This window comes from Engystomops pustulosus, chromosome 1 (assembly GCF_040894005.1).
Source record: "Engystomops pustulosus chromosome 1, aEngPut4.maternal, whole genome shotgun sequence".
Lineage (NCBI taxonomy): Eukaryota > Metazoa > Chordata > Amphibia > Anura > Leptodactylidae > Engystomops > Engystomops pustulosus.
This window is the reverse complement of record NC_092411.1, coordinates 74,270,815-74,295,859: the sequence shown is the minus strand read 5'-3', so window position 1 is coordinate 74,295,859 and position 25,045 is coordinate 74,270,815. Positions and strand designations below refer to the sequence as shown.

Genomic DNA, 25,045 nt, shown 5'->3' with positions numbered 1-25,045 from the left:
ATCTGCACGCACTGTGAGGCGGAGACACTTGGAGCAAGGCCTGGTGTAAAGGAGGGCAGCAAAGAAGCCACTTCTCTCCAGAAAAAAACATCAGGGACAGACTGATATTCTGCAAAAGGTACAGGGAGTGGACTGCTGAGGACAGGGGTAAAGTCATTTTCTCTGCTGAATCCCCTTTCCAATTGTTTGGAAAATCTGGAAAACATCTTGTTGGGAGAAGACAAGGTGAGCGATACTACCAGTCTTGTCTCATGCCAACTGTAAAGCATCCTGCAACCATTCATGTGTGGGGTTACTTCTCAGCCAAGGGAATCGTCTCTCTCACAGTCTTGCCTAAAAACACATCCATAAATAAAGAATGGCACCAGAATGTCCTCCAAGAGCAACTTCTCCCAACCGTCCAAGAGCAGTTTGGTGATGAGCAATACCTTTTCCAGCATGATGGAGCACCTGGTCATAAAACAAAGGTGATAACTTAATGGCTCAGGGAACAAAGCATAGAGATTTTGGGTCCATGGCTTGGAAACTCCCCAAATCTTAATCCCATTGAGAACTTGTGGTCAATCATTAAGAGATGGGTGGACAAACAAAAACCAACAAATTGTGACAAAATGCAAGTATTGTTTGTGCAAGAATGGACGGCTATCAGTCAGGATTTGGTCCAGAAGGTGACTGAGAGCTGCCAGGGAGAATTGCAGAGGTCCTGAAGAAGAAGGGTCAACACTGCAAATATTGACTTGCTGCATTAACTCATTCTAACTGTCAATAAAAGCTTTTGTTACTCATAATATGATTGCACTTGTATTTCTGTATGATAAAAACATCTGACAAACACATAAAAACCAGAGCGCAACAGATCATGTGAAAATATAATATTTGTGTCATTCTCAAAACTTGAGGCCATGACTGTACATTGCTGACCTGTCACTTCAACATAAACATCTACACAGGCAGGTAAACAAGGAAGCCTGAGGCCCATTGTAGACGGCCATGTGCTAACCCCGGCAGTACCTGTAGCACTCCTCATCCTTAACCTCTCCATAACAGCTACGCCCTAAATCCAGCACCAGCACCTACATGTGCTCACCACAATATGAGCATGTATAATACAAGTCTATGGTAGCAGTAAGCTAGCTGTTGTTTTTGAGGAAAGGTAATGACCACTGCAGAGAGTTACAAGGACTAGTGGGGGCAGAAATATTCACAAAGAACATATGGGACACTGTATATGTAAGAGATAGTTTGGGGCCCTTTTAAAAAAAATATCCTGGATAACACCTTTAATGCTAGTATAAATATTCATTAGCATCTATTATTGCAAAAGGCAATGATAAATTTGCATTCAAATCAAAATGATATAAAAGACTAAACTTACTTGGTAAGAACTATTTGCCCAACAAGTTCTTTACTGCAGGCATCATGGAAGTAATGTGGCCCAACTTTTGAGTGCAAGTTGTACATTACATCAAGAACAGTTTCACTCCGTAGAACTTTATGGCTCACATCAATGCACAACATGATACTGGTCTCATACTGCAAAATAGAGGTGGTAAAGCCTGGCCACACAGTTAGGCTAAAAAAAAAAAAAATCAGAAGGTAACACTATGCAATAAGAAAAACTTGTAACAAAAAATTGGTACAATGCATGTGTATTTTAGCCTAAAAATGTAGGGTCCTGCATTCTTTTGGCATAACATAGATAGCTGCTGAGGCTGGGTTCACATCATGTTATTTGTATACGCTAAGTGTATACATCAGGCAAGCTCCCGGAGTATAGACTTAGCATATACAGCATATTTTCCCTTTTGCAGTCTCTTTTCAGTGTACTTTTGTCAATATTGCTAATAAGAAAGAATTTAACAGACATTTCTCAGATTTGATCAAAGGGAGTGGAGAATACTTCTTGCTAATAAGGCTACATTCACATGGACGCAAGCTTGAGACCGTACATCCTTCCCCCATTGACAACAATAGGCGCACGGAGCGATACGCTGCCGCACACGTGTGGCACCGAATTGCCCGGTACACAGGGAAAAGATGGAACGTGTCCTATCTTTCACTGTGTGCACGGCCGTGAATCTTTATGGAGATAACTCCACTAAAAAGGTACAGCAAATATATATTTTCTGGTGTTTATTATATGGCATGTGAAGATGACAATTTCCGGTTTTCAGTATACTTTCGGGATTTCACGAAAGAATAATAGGACGATGGGACACATAAAGATATCTAGCGTACCAAATACATTGTAAGAATAAAGAATATGGAAAAGAGCGGAAACAGACATGGTTCACGTACATTCTATTTGCATAGTATCTAGTCTATTACTTGCTTCAGAACTACAATTGACAGTCGAGGACTACAAGTACGGGAGCTGAGAGGGAAGTGTTAATCAGTATTGCGATAAAATGGCAATGTCCCTAAAACTACAACTACGGAGGCCAATTTAGGGCAAAAAGGCTGGACGAACTAACGATACGAAAGCCAAGGCAGTGAATGAAGAGTGTTCTATATTCAGAAACTGACGGGGATACTTTAAAGGTATACTTTAAAGTCAGTTTCTGAATATACCATATTTTCTGGACTACAAGACGCACTTTTTTTCCCCAGAAAATGAGGACAAAACAGTGGTGCGTCTTATAGTCCGGATGTAGCTGCAGGAGGGAATGGAGGGCACCCAGCTGCGCTCTGATGCTGGCAGTACGCGCAGCACTTCACAGTGAAGCGCAACGGCTGTGCTGAGTGCCGCTGCGCTCCTCTCCTCCTCTCAGCCCTCCACTGCTGGAGGGAATGAAAGATGGCACCCCGTGCACTCTACCAGCTCTGCCGTCCTCAGGGCACCGATATATACATGAGCTTTGTGGCAGAGCAGCAGCAGGAGCGCAGCAGCAGTGGAGAGAGAGAGCGGGGAGGAGAAAGGTACTGACCAATCCCCGCTCGGCTTGTAAGTAGCTCGGGAGGCTCAGAGTGAAGACAGAATGTGAAGGCTGCCAGCAGCCTGAGAAGAGGAACCTATACAGTGCTGTATGCAGTGTCTGACCTGTAACTGTGTGCTCCCTTCCCCCAGGTCTCTGCTCTCACACTTGTTGCCTGGTATGTAGTGGCTGCTGTCTTGTAAAGGTACTTTATCCCACAGAGCAAGCTCTTGTGGCCATTGTACAAGCACCGTCATCTCCTGTGTCCCCTCATCCTCCTCATAGATTGTAAGCTCTTGTGGCCATTGTACAAGGACTGTCACCTCTTGTGTCCCCTCATCCTCCTCATAGATTGTAAGCTCTTGTGGCCATTGTACAAGCACTGTCATCTCCTGTGTCCTCCTCCTCCTCATAGATTGTAAGCTCTTGTGACCATTGTACAAGCACTGTCAGCTCCTGTGTCCCCTCCTCCTCATAGATTGTAAGCTCTTGTGACCATTGTACAAGCACTGTCCCCTCCTCCTTATAGATTGTAAGCTCTTGTAGCCATTGTACAAGCATTGACATCTCCTGTGTCCCCTCCTCCTTATAGATTGTAAGCTCTTGTGGCCATTGTACAAGCACTGACATCTCCTGTGTCCCCTCCTCCTCATAGATTGTAAGCTCTTGTGACCATTGTACAAGCACTGTCATCTCCTGTGTCCCCTCCTCCTCATAGATTGTAAGCTCTTGTGACCATTGTACAAGCACTGTCACCTCCTGTGTCCCCTCATCCTCCTCATAGACTGTAAGCTCTTGTGGCCATTGTACAAGCACTGTCATCTCCTGTGTCCCCTCCTCATAGATTGTAAGCTCTTGTGACCATTGCACAAGCACTGTCATCTCCTGTGTCCCCTCCTCCTCATAGATTGTAAGCTCTTGTGACCATTGTACAAGCACTGGAGGGGGTGAGCGCTGCTTGTCCCTGCCCTGCTCCAAAGAGAAACTAGGCTGCACTGCCCAGTAACTTTACTGTTACTTTATTAAATATTTTAGCATACTATTTGGGGGGGGGGGGGGGGGGGGGAATTCTTATTTTTCCTCCTCTAAAACCTATGTGCGTCTTATAGTCCGAAAAATACGGTAGAACACTCTTCACTCTTTCTTGTACTCGACTGTCAATTGTAGTTCTGAAGCAAGTAATAGACTAGATACTATGCAAATAGAATGTACGTGAAACCATGTTTCTGCTCTTTTCCATATTCTTTATTCTTACAATGTATTTGGTACGCTAGATATCTTTATGTGTCCCATCGTCCTATTATTCTTTCGTGAAATCCCGAAAGTATACTGAAAACCTGTAACCATTCAGATGCCATCTATCCCTTTAAATAGAATCACACTTTCGATGTATAGCTATGAACCAGAAGAAGCGCTCGGTCCGAGTGCTAAACGTGTTGTTCATAATTATTATCCCCACTTTTATATATTTTATCTTTTTATTTTGTATTAAATTTTATGAATTAAATAATTTTGAAAAATAACAATTTGGGTCGTCCCAGCGCCAAAAAACGCTCATTATCTATACACACATCCAGTGGATACTTAACTGCAGGATCTATTCCCTGAATTCTGGAGAAAGGGTTCTTCTTGAGAGCGTGGGACGCCGTTTTTTCTGGTACACGTTCATCTGATACACGTGTCAGCACAACTCCATCATGTGATCAGTTATATTCTGAATAATACTTCATCACTCACCAAGGGTACTACACTTTTTTCTCCAATAAAAACCTTTTGTTTAGAATACATTCTGTTTTGGTCTCTTACTCCATACTGCTAGTTATCAGATGTATCTAATTACATATGTTCATAAAGAGTAAATGAGAGCCAAGTGGAATTGTTCAGGATAAACAAAGGTTGCTGAAGATCAATTGAATGCCCTATTAACATTGCAATCTTTCTGTACTTCTATCTTTTATGATGTTTTCAATTATGAGACTGAGTAGATACATAGGGCAGCAGAAATACATAATTCTCAGTCTGGGCAGTGTATGGGAGATATTGTCGCCAGGTTGGAGACAATTTAAGACTTTGCCACTTTCCCCTCATGTTTCTGTAATGTGTAAGTGAGGGGCAGGAAATTAGTTAATCTACCAATATACATCTACAACGCTTTCTTGATATGTTAAGTGAAACCTCCTGTCTTTTACCTCACCAGACAGATATTCCTGTCCATAAAATGGACGAAAATGGAGGGTCATGTGATTTCTAACCTTCCATCAGCATGATTCACAATCACATGACTATCCATTTGCGGCCATTTTATGCAGAGCAATGTCTGGCTGATGAGGTAGAAGACAAGAGACTTAACTTTACATATCAAGAAAGCAGAGCAGAACTTTTAACAGATGTTTATTGGTAAATTGTAATAATATCTGATATCCTACCCCCCACACTTACCAAAATTTAATTAGCACAAATGACATTTGTTTTCTATATTTTTGCAGTATAATACTTATATAATCTTATAATCCAAACAATAGTTTATAAGAGAAATATTTGGCCACTCTATTAACACAGGCAATAACATATCCTCACTTCTATTGTATATTATGAAGTTACATGCTAAGCCATCTATAAAAAAAAAAAAAACATGCAAAGATATTGACAGTCAAAGAAGAATGTGATTTACTAACTTGTGTGTTCTGACATCTATGGAATCATTTGGGTTGTAATAGTTCCGCCCTATTTGTTTCATACTCATCATTTTTAGAAGCCTACAAGAAAAAGTATTAAAAACAAGAGATATTGTTACAAAAGCAAATCACCTATAGACACATTAAATGAAAATAGTAATGTGTATGAAGAGGGCTCACGGGCCCGCGGTATGTGCACAGGTATTAACCCTTCTGATGCCAGCGGCGGCTTTTAAAAGGTGGCCATCTTGTCTCTGATCGTCGATCGGTTGCCGTGACAGTCTTCAGCAGACCCGAGGCTTGAAAAAAATGACACCTCATACATCTCCGTACACCAAAGTATGAAAAAGTCATAGCGACAGAAGATGGCATATTTTTTTTTTCCCTGTCCACATTCATTTAATTTTTGAAAATATATTAAAACGCAATAAAATCTATATAAATTTGGTATCACTGTGATTGTACTAAACAAAGAAGGTGTTATTTGGAGTCCACAGTAAAAGTCACAAGAAAGTAACGCAAATGCATTTTTTTGCCGTACCTCCCACTACACAGCAGGGAATAATAGACAATAACGTCACTGAGAAGTAAAATTTGTTACGCATAAAATAAGCCCTCACACAGCTATGTACACGGAAAAATTTAAAAATTATGGATTTGTTGGAAGTTGAAGAGCGGGAAATGTGGTTAAACACAACTTTGCCGGTGAGATTGGTGCAAACAAAAATAATGAAGAATGGTCCCACTGTATAATGTGAGATTGATTTGGGGCAAAAGGGTTAGGACTACAGATTAGCAGGATTGTATTTTAAGTATGGGTCCAGGTGCTTCCTGCATGACCTGGACATTTTGCCGAATTGGCGGCCGTACATCCAATATGGCAAATTGACACCCCTACCTACTGACCATGGCTGTAATTAGCTAGAGGGTTCACCACTGGCCAAGCACAGCCACGGCTAGTAGGTAGGGGCGTCAATTGGCCAGATTTCCTGCACTGCCGCCAATCCAACAACATGCCTAGGTCGAGTGGGACGCACACAAACCCCTACTCATCTCTAGTTAGGACACTTTTGCTTCTGGCACCTTAAGAAGTGATAATGTCAACATTTGTAGGGGTCTACAGAGACAACGCAGGTTTAACAAATAAAGACTCACAAATGGACAAAGCCAATTGATTGGAATAATTTATGAAAGGTCAAAACAAAAGGTCGTTTAGTATAAATGCCCTATCAAACAAAACCCTCAGAAGATATGAAACAGAATCATATAGGAAAATACAGATGTCTGTCTGTAAACCCTTTATCACAGACACTAGTTTTCAGCTAAGTGACCAGACTCGATTTATAGAATCTGACATGTGTCACGATAATTGGTTATAACTTCGGAAAGCTTTAACATATCTTGGTGCTTTTGGGATTGTTATCTAGACACATTGTACTTCATGTTGTTGTAAAATCTAAGTGATAAGTTTTACGTTTCATTCTAAAGAAAAAATGAAAATTTGGCAAAATTTCAGAGAAATTCTTCATTTTCAAAGTTTTAAATCTTCTGCTTTCCAGTCAGATACTTAAACTACCCAAAAAGCAAGATAACTACAATTATGGGAATGTCTCCTTTATGTTGGAATGATATTTTATGCATCTTCTCCTTTTTCTAGGATGTTATGGTGCTTAGAACGTTAGGTGCGATTTTTCAAATTTTCATGAAAATCCTCAAAACTCACATTTTGAGGTACAACTTAGATTTCAAATGACTTTAGGCCTAAATGATAGTGAAACCCCATAAATACATTTTTCACATAAGTTAAAACAAAGTGGAAGTGTGATGTAGAAACGTTAGAATTTTTTTGGAAAATACATTAATTTAGGCCAAAAATGACACTTTCATAATGAATAAAATGATATAATGCTCTACAACGTTTGATGCCCAATTCCTCCCAAGTGTACCGATACCTCATATGTGTTGGTAACTGCTCTATGGGCACATGGCCGGACATGGAATGGAAGCAGCACCATTCACAGCTGAATTGTATTGCACATTGTACAAGCTATAAAATTTAAATGTTTTTGGTAATGCTAACATACAAGCCTATTTTGTCCACCCAAAGAGGGGACGGGCCCAGGATATAAAACACATAATTCTGATATGGTAAAGTAGTACTTTATTAAATTCAACATACAAAAAACATAAAAAAATTTTAATTGATACTGATTAAAAATGTACAGCCACAGATGGTGGTACGCAGACAAGGGAGTAACAACGAAGACGAAGGCTCATTTGAGCCGAAACCCACGTTGGGGCTGGCGTCACCCTGGACCTGGGAACCTGCAATCTGATCATGGGTAAGAAAACCTGTTTACTTTAAAACACTCAGGACATTAACATTATAATATGTCTATATCGGCACATCTTTCAAATTTACCAGAGTCTTAGATAATATATAATGCATGTCTTTTCCCTTTGTGTCTAAGTGGTGTTACTCCCTTGTCTGCGTACCACCATCTGTGGCTGTACATTTTTAATCAGTATCAATTAAAAATTTTTTATGTTTTTTGTATGTTGAATTTAAGAAAGTACTACTTTACCATATCAGAATTATGTGTTTTATATCCTGGGCCAGTCCCCTCTTTGGGTGGCCAAAATAGGCTTATATGTATTATTCTTAGCCCTAGGCTTTGGTGGTGTATATGACTCTAGAGCAGTGGTGGCGAACCTATGGCACTGGTGCCAGAGGCGGCACTCGGAGCCCTTTTTGTGGGCACCCGGGCCATCGCCCCAACACATCAGACAAGACTCAAAGAATCTTCCTCCAGTTCCAAGCAACTTAAAAGATGCGGCTTTTAGTCATATTTTGATACCGACTTTGCTACTTGGGACTGTAGGAAGAGGGAGAATTAGACAGGGTCAAATTATTTTTGGAAGACCTCCTGCTGGCCCCACTATTCTCTGTGTACAGAGGGAAACTGTAAAGAAGCTAAAATGATGAAAATTTTCCATCTTTCTACTATGTTTCTGTCCTCAGGAGGCCAATATTATTGAAAGTTGTTGACCAGGGAGCAATAAGTTACTGCTTTAATTTTTGGTTGGCACCTCACGATAAATAAGCAGGTTTTTGGGTTGCAGTTTGGGCACTCGGCCTCTAAAAGGTTCGCCATCACTGCTCTAGAGGTTATCATGTTGTATCAACTAAGTTATACATCTTGCAACCGGCTCCACCTCTATCCAGTGGACAACTATAGGTATTGACCTTAATGCTAACATATGAGGGCTTATTATTTGCGGGGTGAGATACACTGTATAGATAATTCATTTTGGGGGTCTATAGCTTATTCATGAGATTTTATTAACCATTTCTAGGGGGACACAAAGAAAATCATCAACTTTTATTTTGGATTTTTAGCGCTAACATAAAAGTAATATGTTATGTTTATTCTCTGGTTCACTACGGTTGCGGTGATACCTCATTTATATAGTTTTTCTTATATTCGCTCAATTTTACTGAGCAAAACCAATATTGGAGAAAGTTACATTTTCCCCGTTCAATATCGTTTTGGATTTATTCTATTTATTGTGTTCCAGGAGGTAGAACCCGGCGTGAAGCTGAGCCAGCAGCCTCAGGGCACACAGCGGACCCGGGGCTGCAGCAGGAGGGATCAGATCCCACGGTAAACTCACCAGGGGCTCCGATCCACTGGGGACAAACTTACACGCCACGGTCATGCTTCTGTGCCCACTGTGGCAGGACAGGCTCCTTTTAGCTTTTATGCCCTTGTTTTAAGTTAAAAAAAATGGCCTGTAAAGGCTAATGAGCCTGAGGCATTCAGGCTCCATCAATGCCTTTTAAGCCTAGAGCCCCTAGGCTCATGTGCATAATTTTAAAGGAAACCTACCATTTCAAATGGTAGGTTTAAGCTGTAAACACCGAGCACCAGCTCAGGGTGAGCTGGTGCCGGTGCTTAGTTTCGTTAGTGTTAAAACCGCGGTATCGCGGTTTTAACACTTTTTAAACTTCATAGCATAAACTGCTTCGGCGCTGCGTGCGCACGATCGTGCGCGCACCTACATAGGAAATGCCGCAGGCATTGCGCGCGCACGGTCGCGCGCAGCGCCGAAGCGGCTTCTGCTATAAAGTTTAAAAAGTGTTAAAACGAAACTAAGCACCGGCACCAGCTCACCCTGAGCTGGTGCTCGGTGTTTACAGCTTAAACCTACCATTTGAAATGGTAGGTTTCCTTTAAAAGCCTTTTCTCGTAAAAACCAGGGTATAAGAAGTTAAAAGAAGAGCATATCGTGCCAGAGGGGGCACTACCTGTACGCATGACTGCAAGTGTACCTACCATTTGATTTGATGCATTATGAATCAAACATACAACATACTCCGACCGCGGGTGTTAGCCGGGGATGTCAGCGGTAAATCAGCCGGGGAAATCCCAGGGCTAACGATGCCGGTTCGGCTGCTATGCAGCACTGAACCGGCATCGGCTCTGCGCAGTAGCTGTACTGCACTGAGCGCTAATCGCGGGACTCAGCGCAGTACAGCTACGGCGCAGAGCGCTAAGGGGTTAATCAGGAAAATTTTGAAGCAAGATCTGAGGTGGCAGATAGGACACATAATGTGCGCCTTACTTTCAGGAGAGCTGCAGGAAGACAAATTGCGAGGCTTCAACAGGTCCTTCTTAAAGAGATCTTACAATTAGGTAACCACACCAACCGGGCGTGAAAAGGCATCAACATGATATTGGTGCAAGCCCAGTGAGAAGACGACAAATTGAAAATATTGCGAAACTCCCCCCACACGCACATAAGTAGGGGCATCTCTGATTGGATATTGTCAATAAAGCTTGAATATAATATAAGCATTTTCCTGGGGAGCAGAGGTCGCACTAACATTTTTCCAGAAGGGTAAAAATACTAATCTCACCATTTTTGAGAAGTATTTTCAGCCAAGGAGGAGTATGAAAATTTTGGTAATACACTGCACACTCACACAGAACACTGCACACACATACTCACACACACTCACACAGAACACTACACACGCTCACCACACACACTCGCCGCACACACAGAACACTGCACACTGACACAGCACACACTGAACACTGCACATACTCACCACTCACAACACAGCACACACTCACCGCTCACAACACAGCACACACTCACAACACAGCACACACTGCACACACTCAGCAAACAGAACACTGCACTCTCACTCACACATTCACACAGGACACTGCGCACTCATTCACGCAGTACACACTACACCGCTCACACAACATAGTACTCACTGCACACACTCACCGCTCACACAACTCTGCACACACAACACACACTCACCGCTCACACAACACTGCACACACTCGGCACACAGAACACTGCACACACTACACTCACACAGCACACACCACACACAGAACACTGCACACTCACACACACTCACCTGGCACTGCTTTTAGGTCCCGTCGGGATCACATAAATACAGGCAGCTGCGGGCAGGGAGAGTTGGAGCAGGACGAGGAGCAGCAGTTTCGCGGCCTACATGTCTCCCCCGCTCACGTAGCTCCCACAGATTGTGGCATCCTGCTGAGCGGCCCGCCGGGCGCTGTTATTGCACTACTGACATTTACCTCTTTTGCAGCGCGCGCCAAACCGATCAGCCTGCACGCTACAGGGAATAATTGCCCAGCGTAACTTTATGCATGGCAATTATTTTGGGGGGTTATGGCGCCTCATCACGCATCTATGACGCGTGGTGAGACGTTAATGCAACGTCTGCTGGGGAGGAATATGGTGATATTAAAACACCAACTAGCACATGTCCTAAAATGACAGCTCTGAGCAGTCAGACTGATAGTGTGGTGTCTTAATTTCCCTGTATGAATACCTAGGTTATCTAGTTCAAGAAAGCTTAATTTGGGTTTGTTGCTCGGTTCTAGAACTCTGCTGTAGTTCATTGTACAGCACTGTACAGCACTTTCCATTAGGTTACTATTAGTACCAGTGATTTCTGGGGTAAGGAACAGACTTGTATCTTGTATGTTATTTGTTCACCATTCAATTCCCCTTCATAGTTTTTACCATTATTAACAATCACCATTATCCAACTGTTTTCTTATCTTGTTTCTAACACAATCTTGTACCTTTCTTGCTAACTATTAATGTTGTGATCCAATATTGTTATCCAACTGCTTATTGCACAATTCACCCGACTGTGAGACCTTGAAATAACTGAGCACCTGGAAACAACTTGTTCCAAAAACAGAGACTGCTTCAGGGTAAGTCCAACTCTCGAGAGAAAATATAGATGCGTTTTTGATATTGCTCACCCTACTCATTCGACCACGGCTGCACGACACGGATTCCGCACGGACCTCTGCGTGAAGAAATACAAAGTACTTCGGCCGGAGTAGGCTAACCCATACCATCTGCATTGTCGCTGTGCTGTGACTACGGCGGTAGTCTCTGTTATTTTATTATCCAATTTTTATCCGGACTACGAGTCCACAATAAAGCTATCAAGATTTTTGTTTTCACCTGGATGCAGCACGCTGGATTATTTTCTTCTCAAGTAAGTCCAACTCTGCCACCTTGTGTCTAGTCTGTGCTGTTACACTATATATACAAACAGTATTCATTGCTGTTCTCAAATTCAGATCACTGGTGTGTAATCGAAAAGTTAAAAATTTCTATAACTACCAACAGCACTGTCTCAGACATGCAAAGTTTCATCTATGCACAAGGGGATCTCTGTTATATTATTTTCAATGCCACTAAGTTTTCTAACTACAACCAAATGCAGACGCAGCTGCCGGTTGCAACGAAGAATTACTTAGATGTCAATGTGACCGCTGACCACTAAGTCCCCTAAATCTATTAAAGAGTGCTTTAAAACATTTCTTTAAATAATGCTATAGATCAGTGGTGGCGAACCTATGACACCGGTGACAGAGGTGACACTCAGAGCCATTTCTGTGGGCACTCAGGACAGAGTTCACCAAACAGGACCAAATCCACCAAATCTTCCTGCTGTCCCAAGCAACTTAAGAGATGCTGCTCTCAGTGCTACTTTAAAGAAATATGCCATTGGCTGTTAGGAACTGCAGGTAAAATTAGAAGGTGTGGACAGAACTGCAATATCTTTGGAGGTCCTCCTGCTAGACCCATCATTCTTCCTGTACAGAGAGAGACCCTGGAGAGAAGCTACAATAATAGTTTGAATTTGCCCTCCTTCTTTCAATCGTATTGGTGGCTTCAGGGGGCCGGTACGATTGAAAGATGTGGAAGAACTGGTAGCGATAAGTTACTGCTTTAAATGCTATGTTGGCACTTCACGATAAATAAGTGGATTTTGGTTGTAGTTTTGGCACTCTGTCTCTTAAAGGTTTACCATCACTGCTATAGATTCTAAGGATTCTAAGCATTAAAATGCTCCAATACTGCTCTTTCATTGACCATTAATAACTCCAGAAAATGCAACAAAAATGGTAAACAAAAGAATGGAACAATCTAATTTCTGATGCATTGTACTAGGAAGCAGGAAAAAGAATTAGAAACACAATGGAATTGAAGGAGAAACTGCTTGTACATGTATTTATGATATGTTTGCACCAGTTTTGTGTCTGCTGCAATACAAAACTCTGCACCTAAAGGGACGTTCTGATGTCAATTTGCACCGGGTGACACATCTATGTAGAAAGTCTGACATAATTGTGTACACACCAGTTGTGTAAACTGACTGCAACACAAAGAAACCTGGTGAACTCAGTTTATGTGCGATCACCATGGGTCGGAGAGTGGTATTGATAAATATGGTCCATTGCCTATATTCCTTGGCACAACACAATCATGACATTTGAATCTTAATACCTTTAAAAAATGTGCAAAGCTTTGCAGAAGACAAAGATGTTTTCATATCATCATATTCTGTATAGAAGATACATTTATACATGTCTTTACACATGTTTTTCCACATAGACATTTGCATATATACATAAATATATTTTATATTATTTTTAGTTACACAAACTGGACATGAAAAAGGGAGTAGTCCACTTCCAAAATGTGTTGTCCACTACTACTGACTGTATATTACAAATAAAGTAACCAGTCCTTGAGCCACGCAGTTTGTATATCCTATTTTTTGTTATTTGAGTTAGACTGTATAAAAGATGACTTTCTAATCAGCTGTGGGTTTCGTCTCTAGAACTCCCAATCAGGGCATTCACTGTATGTAACAGAGCTTGAACTTGTGCACTGCCACTACATTCAATGTCTATGGGCCTGCAGAGCATAGTGCTTGCCTTTCTGAATGAATAGAGTGGAAAAGCGTGTGGTTAACTTTCCCCCTTTATGGGAGCAAGACCTGTGCACTTAATATCCATGGGAAGATCTTAACGGTTGAATCCCTTTAACTGCATAAAATGTTATCATTTGAAATATACTTCTTCATAGAAAGCCACATACTGTACAGCATGGAGCATGCTTTCTCCTGTGGATGGCAACAAAGTGACTGAAAGGGTGCTGATTGTTACAAAAGCAAACAAAACAAAATTCTACTTTTGCACTTACCTGCGGAATATGATGTTGTAAAACTGAAAGCAGGTTGGTGAAGTTGGAGGCAACTCATTGGTCAAAGTAATTGTAAGTTTAACTGTTTCTCCATTGCGTGTGCGGCTAACCACTTCACTGACCTAAATAATAAAGGGGGGAAAAAGCAAACCAAATGTAAACCATCAATAGCTTTTCAACAAATTTTGCATGAATTAACTGCACAAGTACGGTAAATGCAGTGTATTTTGTGTATGTTTAACGCTGTATGTAATATCATATTAATTTGCTTAAAGAAAATCTGCCATCAAAATCAAGCATGACAAACCAGGGGCACATACTCACAGATCCTGACTGTGTAGGGCTGGGGGGGGGGGGGGTAAATTATTAAATAAACCACCAACTCCGCATTGTAATACTGTGAATTAAGTCAGGCAGGTTTTCCTGAGCTGAGTCAGGCTGCAACATCCTTTCCCTCCTATGTCCTCTACTAAACATGTCCCCTGCACATCTCCTACTAATGTCATTCATACCCCTTTCTGTGCTGCAGCCTAGCAGGAGGTGTGCATGGAGCATGTTTAGAAGAAGAGGAAGGTGGTGTTGCAACCAGGCTGACTTAAAGGGGTTGTCCGAGTTTAAAAAAAAAAATATGTGTCCGGGAGCGGGCTGCCTAAAATAATAAAGCTGTACTTACCTTCCGGTGCCCTCCAGTATCCAGCGCTGCTGTCGCTCCGGTCCAGGCGGCATGTAAACAAATATGGCCGCCGGAGCAGCGCTGCATTCAGCTTCCGGCCGGCCGTGGCCGGGTACGCCTATCCGTCCCTATACACAGCACTGTGTATGGGGGCCGGAAGGTTGTCGTGTCCGGCCGGAAGCTGAATGCAGCGCTGATCCGGCGGCCATGTTTGTTTACATGGTGCCCGGACCGGAGCGACAGCAGCGCTGGATACGGGAGGGCACCGGAAGGTAAGTACAGCTTTATTGTTTTAGGCAGCCCGCTCCCGGCCACATATATTTTTTTTTCAAAACTTGGACAACCCCTTTAATTCACAGGATTACAATACAGACTGGGGGGTTTATTTTATAATTCACAGGAGACACCGATTCATTCCAATATCATCATGCAGAGCCTCTGACTAGAGTAAATGATGTAGGAGCTTCGGTTTGAGGCGGGCTAAATGTGCCGGAAAGGTTCCCTTTAAACAATGAGCTCCCGATTCCAGTGATCAAGCATCACATAAACTACTCATCTCCACTACTTACCTTATTGAGTCTTTTTGGCAAAAAAAGCACAGCTCCATCAAAAGCACGTGCTTTCCCTATTAGGTCATCATGCTGGTAAAGTAAAGCAATTCTCAAGGCCCTGGATTCCATTGGTGGATTGTAGTCAACATGGTACTGGTACAGAACCCACTGGGGTCTTGCAACCAATTTGACATAGTTTGTACACAGCTGAATAACGTGGCCTGAAATTCCTACAAGACCAATACGAACAGAACATAAATTAAAAACAATTTTAAAAAAAAGTTGGTCTAAGACATATAAATTTGAAAATTTGTTCATGTACAACCATTTATTTTTAAAGTTTTGGTTACAAAACTTAGCCACAAACATCATCTACAATATGCTTTCAAACTCATTTTTGACAAGGACCACACCAGATTTAATGGTTCCTTTATCTGGTTTGCCCCGTGGAACCAAGATGTCACTTCCATTGACCATGGTTGGTCTTACGGTGTTATCCCCAGGTCTGAGGAAGCCACTTATTTGTTCAAGCAGGTCCCATGACACCACAGAAATTACAGTCAGGCACAGTGGCAAAAACCAGAGCAAAGCGGGAGCCAGAGCATTGTATACTTGTGTGTAGGCAGATATTCAGTTGTTCTTGATTCTTTTTTATGAGACTCACGTGAGGCTACAATATCATAGGAAAGTGTCATTGGATAATAAATCTGTAGCGTGACTGGCTAACTTTATACCTACTTTTAGTTACTTTGTTTAAAACTACAGTAGTTCAACCTAATCTTTATGCACACCACATGTCATGGTGCGGTAGGGGCTGGAGTCCTTTGGAGAGAGCTCACCGGCTTAATGCTGCACACAGGGCAGGTCATTAACTGTAGTTAACCTGTTAACTGCGGAAACTAGACAGCAGCAACGACTGCTTCTCAGGCCTGTCATTCAACCTCCACTGTATTTGTCTGCTGGGGTAGTTTATTGGATGAGGGTTCAGGTCTGGGATTATAGAAAAAAATTATAAACATGTTAGGTATCCCCGTGTCCCAAAATAGCCCATGTATCAAATTATAAAAAGTGTATGCTTTAACAGAAAAAATTCTACATTTTGACCCCATAAAAATTTGAATAAAAACTGATCAAAAGGTCACATAAATAACAAAATAGAACCAATGAAAATATCAGCTCAACAGACAAAATATTACCCCTTACACAAGTCTGTACACCAAAGTATAAAAAAGTTTAGTTTTTTTAATATTTCTTAAAGGTATCAAGTATAGAGGGTGTGTGGGATATTTGGACAGCATTGCGAATGACGCACAACTGCATTTTTACATCAATTTCACCACAAGGATTTTTTCCCCAGCTTTCTAGTTTAATGGGTGGACTATTGGTTGGACTAATGGATGGAATATGTTCTGCAGATAACAAGCCCTCAAACAGAAAAATAAAAAAGTTACATTTAGAAAGTGGGAAGTAAAAACAGAAAAACTAAAACGGTCCCTGTAAGGGTTAAAAAAGTATTCTCATTCTTAATATCTATGACATATCCAAGGACATTTCAGTCTACAAGGGACAAAAATAGCCCAGTGTATTAACATGGCAATTTGTGGCATTCCCATAGACTTGAACTGGTAGTGGCCTCACATGTTCATTCTACCTGGTCGCGAGAAGGGGATCAGTGGACCCCCATTTTTTAATATGTGCAGTTCCCAGAGGTGAGACCTGCATCATGATTACACCTCGTCGCTTTAACGGATTGTCTGGATCAAAGCAAGCGAGTTTTGGACATAGCTGAAAATCGTCAATCTCAAAGGAAATTAGCTTGACTACAATTTACAATGTGTACCGTCATATTTACAGGTTATAAACTAAAAATCTTTGTGGAAATGCTTCTTTAGCCCCTCAACACCAAATAACTTTTACATTTTTAATGTTTGTTTTCCTCACCTTCCAAAAGCAAGAATTTTTTCCATTTACAGGACTATATTTTGTTTTGCCATTTAAATTGCAGGTTTAAAATTTTGTGTGATGTGCTATGAAGCTGAAAAAACTCAAGACTCAGTAAAATTGACAAAAAATACAGTGGTGCACATTTACTAAGAACAGAGCAGTCTGTACTATGTGCAGTTTGCCTGTGTATAGTGCAGAGTGCGCCAGATTCAGGATGTCTGGCACACGTTCTTCATGACTCTGTCACCCCCAGCACTGCACACAACTATTTTTCTGGTGCACCTTTAACATGGGGCGTGCAACACATTTCAGTCCAACTTTGGATGTTAAATCTGGCGCACGGTCTGAGCACCGGAACGACCCCCATCAGTAAAAATCAGTGACGCAGGCACTTCTTTAATATATGTGCAAGCAGTTTGCACCTAAAAGAACGTGCAAAGTCCGACAGAAAACTGGTGCACGGCCTTTAGTAAATGTGCCCCAGAGTTAACACTGTAATGGGAAATGTATGTTTATAGCTTGTTCTTTGCGGTTAAAACAACTTGAAGAAAACCCCAAGTCTGATGTGACCCTTGACAGAAATAATTTTTATACTCCTGTTCTAACCTATGTTATTGCCCAATAAAAGCTAACAATGTAGGATGCAGTGTATTGTGTTAATTTCTTTAGAGCATTATTGCTTTTGTAAAGAGGTTAGGTATAAAAGTGAGTGCACTGTTCTCTCGCCTCTTGTTTGGCGCATTGCACACTATGGGGAATATTTATCAGGACTTGTACGCCTATTTGTTTGAGAGGGTGGCGGGGGACTTAAGAGGGGTGCAGCATGAGGCAGCTTGGATTAGAGAGGGGCGCTCTCTAATAGGCTGCAGGGCCTACTGTAGAATTTCCCGGAGGTGAAACTGGATACGTCAGAAGTTGTGGGCCTACATTATTTTATGTAGTTAACAATTCTTGTCACAATCCTACACCCGAAAAATGTGGTTAAGCTAAATATTTATTTAAAATATAAAACACTTTGACAATAGCACTATATATAGTAAAACAAAAATGTAATTATAAAAATTTATAAAAAGATGTGTCACATGGGGGGAACACCTTAACCCCTTAAGGACCAAGCCACTTTTGGGCTTTCGGACAAAGCCTGATTTTTTAGCGAACGTCCACCGAGCTGTAGCCGGGCAGACATACGTCCAGCCCCATGGAGAGAAGGAGGGTTGACACGACCCACTCCCCCCCCCCCCCCCACCATAGTTACATGGTGCACGGCGCCATAACACGAGGAAAGATAGAAAATGTTGTATCTTTTCCCCATGTACAGAGCGGTACAGTCATTGCCGGCCTATGGGTGACGTATATACAGCCGCAATCTTGCCTCCATATGTACGTCCCCCAACAGTCATGTGAATGAAGCCTAAGTGGTTATAACTTTTAAATGCTTTAACATATCCGGGAAACTTTGAGATTGTTTTCTCGTCACACATTGTACTTCTAATCAGTGTAAATATTTGAGAGGCCCAATAATAGTAAACCACATAAATTATCCCATCATAGAAACTACACCCCTCAAAATTAATTAACTGTTTAGGAGGTGGAATTTACAATTTGAAAATTTTTTGGCACAATACATTCATTTTGGCCCAAAAATTGAAAATTCACAATGGAATAAATGACAAAATGCCCCACAAAATGTGTTACCGAATTCCCAAGTATGCTGATACCCCATATGTGTTGATAAACTGCTCATGGCTGGGCATTTAATGGAAGCAGAGCCATCCACAGCAGAGGTACATGGCTTATTATTTCCAGAATGAGATCCACTTTTCAGGTACATTATTTAGAAGGGTAAATTTGTGAGCTGTTATTAACTCTTTCTTGGTGGGGATAAGAAAATCATTAATTCTATTTTAGGGTTTTAAGTTTTTCGCTTGTTTCGCATAAAATAGAACTCATTTTTTGAGAAATTTGCTTATTTTGTGGGACAAGCTGTACTTTTTGGTATCATGTTATTTTTTGATCACTTTTTAGCTTTTTTTATGAGGTTGGATGTGAAAATATCAGTAACAATTTTGTATTATCCTACAGGTTGTTACGGACATGTTGATACCCAATATGTAGTGTTTTGTGGTGATTTTCTTATTCCTCAAATCTTTCTCATTTCATTGTTTTTCCATATAGTGGAGTATGATGTAATACATCTTTTGACCAGTATGATCTGTTTTTTTTTTTTTTTTGTTATACCCATATTTACAAGCAACCCCCAGAATTTTAAGATTGCATCAGTGGGGTGCCACTTATTCTGCCTAGCATAAATGATTGCAGATTTGAAGCCATAAATTGTTGTGCATAATGGTTTGTTTCAACAACCATTAGATTAAGTAATCCATCCAGAAAAGTTTTTTAAAAAATCTACCGTATATACTCGAGTATAAGCCGACCCGAGTATAAGCCGAGATCCCTAATTTTACCACCAAAAACTGGGAAAAACTACTGACTCGAGTATAAGCCGAGGGTGGGAATACAGCAAGCCCCTAGTAGTATACAGCAGCCCCTAGTAGTATACAGCAAGCATCTAGTAGTATACAGCAAGCCCCTAGTAGTATACAGCAAGCCCCTAGTACTATACAGCAAGCCCCTAGTACTATACAGCAAGCCCCTAGTAGTATACAGCAGCCCCTAGTAGTATACAGCAGCCCCTAGTAGTATACAGCAGCCTGCCCCCACGGCCCTTAAAAAATAAACTTAAATACTCACCCTCCGATGTCAGCGCGGCTCCCCGATGTTGGCGTGGCTTACCGATGTCCCCTATGTCAGCGCATCCCGTCTTCTTTCTTCTCCGCGGCTCTTCTTCTCTCTTCCGGCATGGACGCGGCCATGTTTTCTTCTAGCATGCGCATACTATGACGCGGTCGCTGCTGACGTCATAGTATGCGCGGCCACAAAGAAAACATGGCCGCGTCCTTGTCGGAAGAAAGAAGAAGAGCCGCGGAGAAGAAAGAAGACGGAACACGCTGACATCGGAAGCCACGCCGACATCGGGGAGCCGCGCTGACATCGGAGGGTGAGTATTTAAGTTTATTTTTTTGGCAAGAAGTGGTCTCCCCGCTACCCTGTGTAATGTATTAACGTTTTTCACATTGCTTTACAAGCTGTTTTTAGCCGTGATTATTAAAGAATTGGATTTTACCCCACGTGGCATCTTATTGGAAGCTGGATTAAATGTTGTTGTGTATACCATTGTGCTCCAAGCCGAGGATCATCCGTGCCTCCGATTTCCACGTCCTGACTTACAGTCCACAAGGGTCCAGGTGAGCTGACTATTTTGTATAAAAGTTTTTTGTTTATTTTTTTAAGTGGTCATTTTTTTTTTGTAGTAGACTCGTTTATAAGCCGAGGGGATGTTTTTCAGCACATATTTTGTGCTGAAAAACTCGGCTTATACACAAGTATATACGGTAATTCATTTAGCTGTGTCACAAGTCACTTTAATTCCAGCAGAAGCACTTAATTGTGGAATTTTAGGGTTATAATTCAGTGGAGGTACCCAATCCTGCTATCTTGTAACAGGCAAAGTTTGGCATCTGATCATTTCAGTACTCTGTGATGTGCTCTTAATGTCACTGGAAGAAGAGAAAAGTATAAATTCGGAACCCTTCATATGCTTCACTGGCATATGCCTCTTCTACTGTACAAAGTTGCTTTGCCATAATGTTCAATTATGTTTAAAGAGGACCTGTCACCCTAAAAAAATGCTTTAGGAGATGCTTTTTAAAATAACCAGCTCCGAGCCCTACCCAAGTATTAGCAGTGTTAAATTTATAGGTTTAGCGGAACCTTCTGTAAAGCTAGAAAAACCTGCACTGCCATATCCTCGGAGCGCCAGACCAAGCTTCCAGTGGTCTGGCGTACTCATGAGGGGGTTTTTCCTGCCGCATGAAGCCTGGCAGTCACCGCCAGCCTGTGGTGTGGGATATGCGGTCTGGGAAAGAAGCAGAGGAGCTTGGAAGTTGGAAGCTTGGTCCGGTGTTCCGAGAGTATGGCTGTGCAGTGTTTGCTAGCTGAATCGGAAGGTTCTGATAAAGCTAGTAGTTTGACACTGCTATTACTGGGGTAGTACTAGTAGCTCCTAGAGTGTTTTTAAGGTGACAGGTACTCTTTAAGTCGTTTTTTTTTTACAGTAAATGTCTTTATTCTAAATCAGGGGTCCCCAAACTACGGCCCGCGGACGTATCTGGGCCCCGTCACTTGACGCACCAGCGCCATGCCCCTGCGGCCTTCAACAGACGGGCAAGGGCTTACATCCATCCAGACAGGAAGCTCCTGCCCGTCACTGCATAGTGCTCGATGCGTCCAGAAACGTCCTCTCGAGCACTATTACTGGGGCGATGTGGCCGGAAGACAACCCCGGCGCACATCACTCCATGAAGTAGGCTGCCCCTCATAATTAATTATTTCCTTTGCTTCCCCCCACTATTAATTATTTCTTATGCTGCCCCTCATAAATAATTATTTCCTATGCTGGCAGTAGAAAGATGGTGGTGGCCGGGGGCCCAATATATGACATAATTTACTATGGGGGCATTATAGTAAATAATGGTGGGGCCCAATATATGACATAATTTATTATGAGGGGCAGCATAGGAAATAATTAATGGTGAAGGGGCAGCATAGGAAATAATTAATGGTAGAGGAGAAGCATAGGAAATAATGAATGGTGGGGGCAGCATATGAAATAATTGTGGAGGGGCAGCATGGGAAATAATTGATGGTGGGGGGGCAGCATAGGAAATATTTAATGGTGGGGGGCAGTATATGAAATAATTAATGGTTTGGGGCATCATATGAAATAATTATGGGGGCAGCATAGGAAAAAATTAATGGTGGAGGGGCAGCATTGGAAATAATTATGAGGGGCAGCATATGAAATAATTAAAGGTAGAGGAGAAGCATAGGAAATAATTAATGGTGGGGGGCAGCATATGAAATAATTAATGGTTGGGGACAGTATATGAAATAATTGTGGAGGGGCAGCATGGGAAATAATTAATGGTGGGGGGGCAGTATATGAAATAATTAATGGTTTGGGGCAGCATATGACATAATTAATTATGAGGGGCAGCATAGGAAATAATGGTTGGGGGCACCATAGGAAATAATTAATTATGAGGGGCAGCATAGGAAATAATGGTGGAGAGGCAGCATAGCAAATAATGGTTGGGGGCAGCATAGGAAATACCGTACATACATGTGTATAAGCCGAGTTTTTCAGCACAAAAAATGTGCTGAAAAACGTCCCCTCGGCTTATACATGAGTCAATCCAAGTAAAAAATAATAAAAACTGGACTTAAAAAATAATAAACTTTAATACTTACTGGTCCCGATGTGCAGCGCTGCTCCCCCAATGTCATCGCGGCTCCTCTTCTGCCTTCCCGGCTCCTCTTCTTGCTTCAGCGCCCGTCTTCTGTCTTCTTTAACCATCGTGCTGGGCGCCGCCTGGGTGGCTTTATGCTACTGGGGGCAGGCTGGGGTGGCTGTATACTACTGGGGGCAGGCTGTATACTACTGGGGGAAGGCTGGGGTGGCTGTATACTACTGGGGGCACGCTGTATACTACTGGGGGCACGCTGTATACTACTGGAGGTACGCTGTATACTACTGGGGGCAGGCTGAGGTGGCTGTATACTACTGGGGGCAGGCTGTTTACTACTGGGGGCAGGCTGTATACTACTGGGGGCAAGCTGGGCAGGCTGTATACTGCAGGGGACAGGCTGTATACTATGGGGGCTGGCTGGCTATATACTGGGGGGGGGAGGGTCTGTGACCAATGCATTTCCCACCCTCTGCTTATACTCAAGTCAATAGGTTTTCCCAGTTTTTGGTGGTAAAATTAGGGGTCTCGGCTTATACTCAAGTATATACGGTAATTAATGGTTGGGGGGCAGCATATGAAAAAATTATGAGGGGCAGCATAGGAAATAATGGTGGAGGCAGCATAGGAAATAATTAATTATGAGGGGCAGCATAGGAAATAATTAATTGTGGGGGCAGCATAGTAAATAATGGGTGGAGGCAGCATAGTAAATAATTAATGGTTGGGGGGCAGCATAGGAAATAATGGTGGGGGGACAGCAAAGGAAATAATGGTGGGGGGGCCATAGGAAATAATTAATGGTGGTGGGCAGCATAGGAAATAATTAATGGTGGGGGCAGCATAGGAAATTATGGTGGGGGCATGGGAAATAATTAATCATGAGGGGCGGTCTAGTAATTAATGGGGGGGGCAGCATTATTCAATAATTAATGGAAAGGGGTCCCGGTATATTTAATAACTGACCCAATTAATTAATTAAATAATTAATTGAGGGGGGGCCCCAGTATATTACGGGTACGGTCACATGTACCACTATTTATTTTTAAACTTTAGTCCAGCCCTCTAACGGTCTGAGAGGGACAGTGAACGGCCCCCTATATAAAAAGTTTGGGGACCCCTGTTCTAAATAATATGACGCCAAAATAGGTTGCATTTGATGGACTTTTCAATCTATGTAACTATGTTAGTTTAACTATAATTATGAAACAAGAACTACCACCATGAATCTACCCATTTAGGTAGATCGGATGGTAGGTGCATCTATTGGACGTGAGGATAGCCCTTTTAAGGGCTAATCCTCACATCCCCGGAATCTTTTTATAACTTTTATTTCCCTAATATGCTAATTTTCTAAAGAGGCTACTGGGGTGTGGAGTAGCCGGAGCTGAGGCTGCACGGCTTTGATCCTCCTACCTGATATCTGCATGCGCAAAACAGCAGGCCCACGGCTGCGCGGTCACTGCTCTCTGTAGACAGAGCTACTGTGCAGAACTCTGGCTTCGTGGATGAGCCTGGCATCCTGTCTTCCTGCCAGTGACCCTGGAGTCCGGCATCCTGCCTTTCTGCCAGCGACCCTGGAGCCCGGCATCCTGCCTTCCTGCCAGCGACCCTGGAGCCCGGCATACTGTCTTCCTGCCAGCGACCCTGGAGCCCGGCATCCTGCTTTCCTGCCAGTGACCCTGGAGCCCGGCATTCTGCCTTTCTGCCAGCGACCCTGGAGCCTGGCATTCTGCCTTCCTGCCAGCGACCCTGGAGCCCGGCATACTGTCTTCCTGCCAGCGACCCTGGAGCCCGGCATCCTGCTTTCCTGCCAGTGACCCTGGAGCCCGGCATCCTGCCTTCCTGCCAGCGACCCTGGAGCCCGGCATACTGTCTTCCTGCCAGCGACCCTGGAGCCCGGCATCCTGCTTTCCTGCCAGTGACCCTGGAGCCCGGCATTCTGCCTTTCTGCCAGCGACCCTGGAGCCTGGCATTCTGCCTTCCTGCCAGCGACCCTGGAGCCCGGCATCCTGCTTTCCTGCCAGTGACCCTGGAGCCCGGCATTCTGCCTTTCTGCCAGCGACCCTGGAGCCTGGCATTCTGCCTTCCTGCCAGCGACCCTGTAGCCCGGCATCCTGCCTTTCTGCCAGCGACCCTGGAGCCCGGCATCCTGCTTTCCTGCCAGTGACCCTGGAGCCCGGCATTCTGTCTTTCTGCCAGCGACCCTGGAGCCTGGCATTCTGTCTTTCTGCCAGCGACCCTGGAGCCAGGCATCCTGCCTTCCCGCCAGTGACCCTGGAGCCCGGCATTCTGTCTTTCTGCCAGCGACCCTGGAGCCAGGCATTCTGCCTTCCCGCCAGCGGCCCTG

General features: G+C 42.8%; 1 protein-coding gene across 2 annotated transcripts in view; it reads right to left on the bottom strand.

The window, feature by feature from the left end:
• Window positions 1–25,045, bottom strand: part of PIWIL1 (piwi like RNA-mediated gene silencing 1) — a 100,178-nt gene that overhangs the window by 47,731 nt on the left and 27,402 nt on the right. For both annotated transcript variants that reach the window (XM_072144376.1, XM_072144375.1), the window contains exons 5-8: window positions 15,404–15,615; window positions 14,162–14,283; window positions 5,591–5,671; window positions 1,376–1,573 (exon numbers count right to left, since the gene is read on the bottom strand). In XM_072144376.1, the coding sequence (XP_072000477.1) occupies window positions 1,376–1,573; window positions 5,591–5,671; window positions 14,162–14,283; window positions 15,404–15,615 (613 nt within the window). The remainder of the gene's footprint in view (window positions 1–1,375; window positions 1,574–5,590; window positions 5,672–14,161; window positions 14,284–15,403; window positions 15,616–25,045) is intronic.